At 52.2% G+C, this 1774-nt stretch overlaps 1 protein-coding gene across 1 annotated transcript; it reads right to left on the bottom strand.

Moving 5' to 3' along the window:
• Nucleotides 1-384: 384 nt before the first annotated feature.
• LOC119712071 (feather keratin 1-like) lies at nt 385-1304 on the bottom strand. The gene is made up of 2 exons (XM_038162938.1): nt 1206-1304; nt 385-835 (listed from the first exon to the last, which is right to left on the bottom strand). Exons 1-2 carry the CDS (start codon nt 1302-1304, stop codon nt 509-511), a joined length of 426 nt encoding a protein of 141 aa, XP_038018866.1. The 3' UTR covers nt 385-508.
• Nucleotides 1305-1774: the final 470 nt, after the last annotated feature.

Below are 1774 nucleotides of genomic sequence, written 5' to 3' on the forward strand. Positions count from 1 at the left end.
AAGCAATCCTGTGATAATGGTCCCTGTACAAGCATACCCAATAACCCCCCATGTCATTTTGTGAGGGCAAATATGGGGAAATGATGACAAAAAAGGCAATGGCTCAAATGCAGCAGAACTTTAATGAGTCAAAAGATGAAAACTAAGTAAATCTGAGTTAAAGGAGCACCAGAGGCAGATGTGAGTCTGCACCAAATAACTGTGGTGGAGAGCTCAGAAGATGTCCATCTGCCTGTCCTACAGAGGGAGCAGGGCCAGCAGGTGCTCCCCAGGATGGCTGAGTGGGACTCACAGCCCCGGGGAGCACAAGGGAACAAGGACACAGGAGGGAAAGCAGAGAGTGGCAGGGGACAGAGGCAGGGATGGGCTGTGCTTGCCAAGAGTCCTTTTGCAGGGGCTGCTGGGGTTGCTCAGCTCCTCAGCAAGCAACAAGCTGATCCTCCATCCCCAGTGAAGAACCATCCTGCTGAGTCCTTAGGTTCACACCCTGGAATCATCCCCAGCAGCTTCAGCAGGGGAAGCACCTCCTACCACAGAGGCCACTGCCCAAGCCAGACAGGCCAAAGCCCCCAGAGTTGATGGGCACTCCCTGAGAGCTGAGGATGCTGCCAACAGCAGCAGAGCTGGAGGATCCCACGGCGGTGTTCTGTGGGAAGGAGCTGAGGATGGGCCCGGGCAGGGTCACCACCACGGGCGAGGGCTCGATGACCACATGGGAGTCCTGGCACTGCCTGACACAGGGCTCATTGCAGCTGTTGGCCAGCGGGGTGGGGCCACAGGGCTGGCAGGGCCGGCACGGCGTGTAGCAGGACATGGCTTGGGGCTGCAGATGCACCTGGCAGAGAGGGAAGAGAGGAGCAGAACAGAAACTGTGGATGAAGAGCAGTTTTTTCCCCCACTAAGAGTGAGATAAGTCACAAGTGGGAGAAAAAAGCTGGGAACTTTGCAGTGAGATCCACAGATGTCACATTACTTTCTGCCCAAAAGAACCCCCTGGAGAGCAACTAAGCCCAAAGAGGTTCCTTCCTAGCCCATAGCTCATGAGACACTTAACCAAGTTTCAGCCTCTGGTGATTACAGAACTTCCTCCCATTCCCTCTCCCGTGATAGCAGTTCCAAGACTCCCCGTAGGAGTGGGGCAGGTATGAGCTGAGGTGCATTGGAGGAATATGAAGAGAAAGAGGGAAAAAAAGCTTCAGACTCACCTTGTACTGAAGGAGATGGAGGCAAGAGGAGTGGATGAGAGAGTGAGGACAAGGACCTGCTTTTATACTACTCCTGCACTGCCCCAGGCCCACAGACATTGCGTGCCAAGCAGTAATTTTCCTACAGACTCACCTCAAATCCAAAATGTTCTACCTAGTGGCGCAGGTTGTGTTTTGGTTTCTGTCAACCTGTGCTGCCATTTAATTTCCTCATTTTCAACATTCCTGCTCTGCTTTCATGTGCTGAGATGAGGCACCCAAGGATATCCTGGGTGATGCTGTGTCAGTGAAGGCAGAAGATGTGTTTGAATTGTGGTGGGGTCCCATGAACACAGGGGATGTTGGCTTGGAGCAGTGAATTGCAATTGTATACAGCTCCCATTGTAGCAAGAATTTTCAGCTCTCTTCCTATTATTGAGCTTTTCTCTGGGGAGAATGTTTGCCAGTTTGTCTGAGTATGCAGGACTAGGGACAACCAAAACCTGGCTGGGTTTGAACCAGGCAAATTCTTCCAGACAGATGAGAAGCCCAAAGGCTGACTAGAGCAGCTTAACTGAAGATGAGGGTTA

The sequence above is a fragment of the Motacilla alba genome, chromosome 27 (assembly GCF_015832195.1).
Source record: "Motacilla alba alba isolate MOTALB_02 chromosome 27, Motacilla_alba_V1.0_pri, whole genome shotgun sequence".
Classification (NCBI taxonomy): Eukaryota; Metazoa; Chordata; class Aves; order Passeriformes; family Motacillidae; genus Motacilla; species Motacilla alba.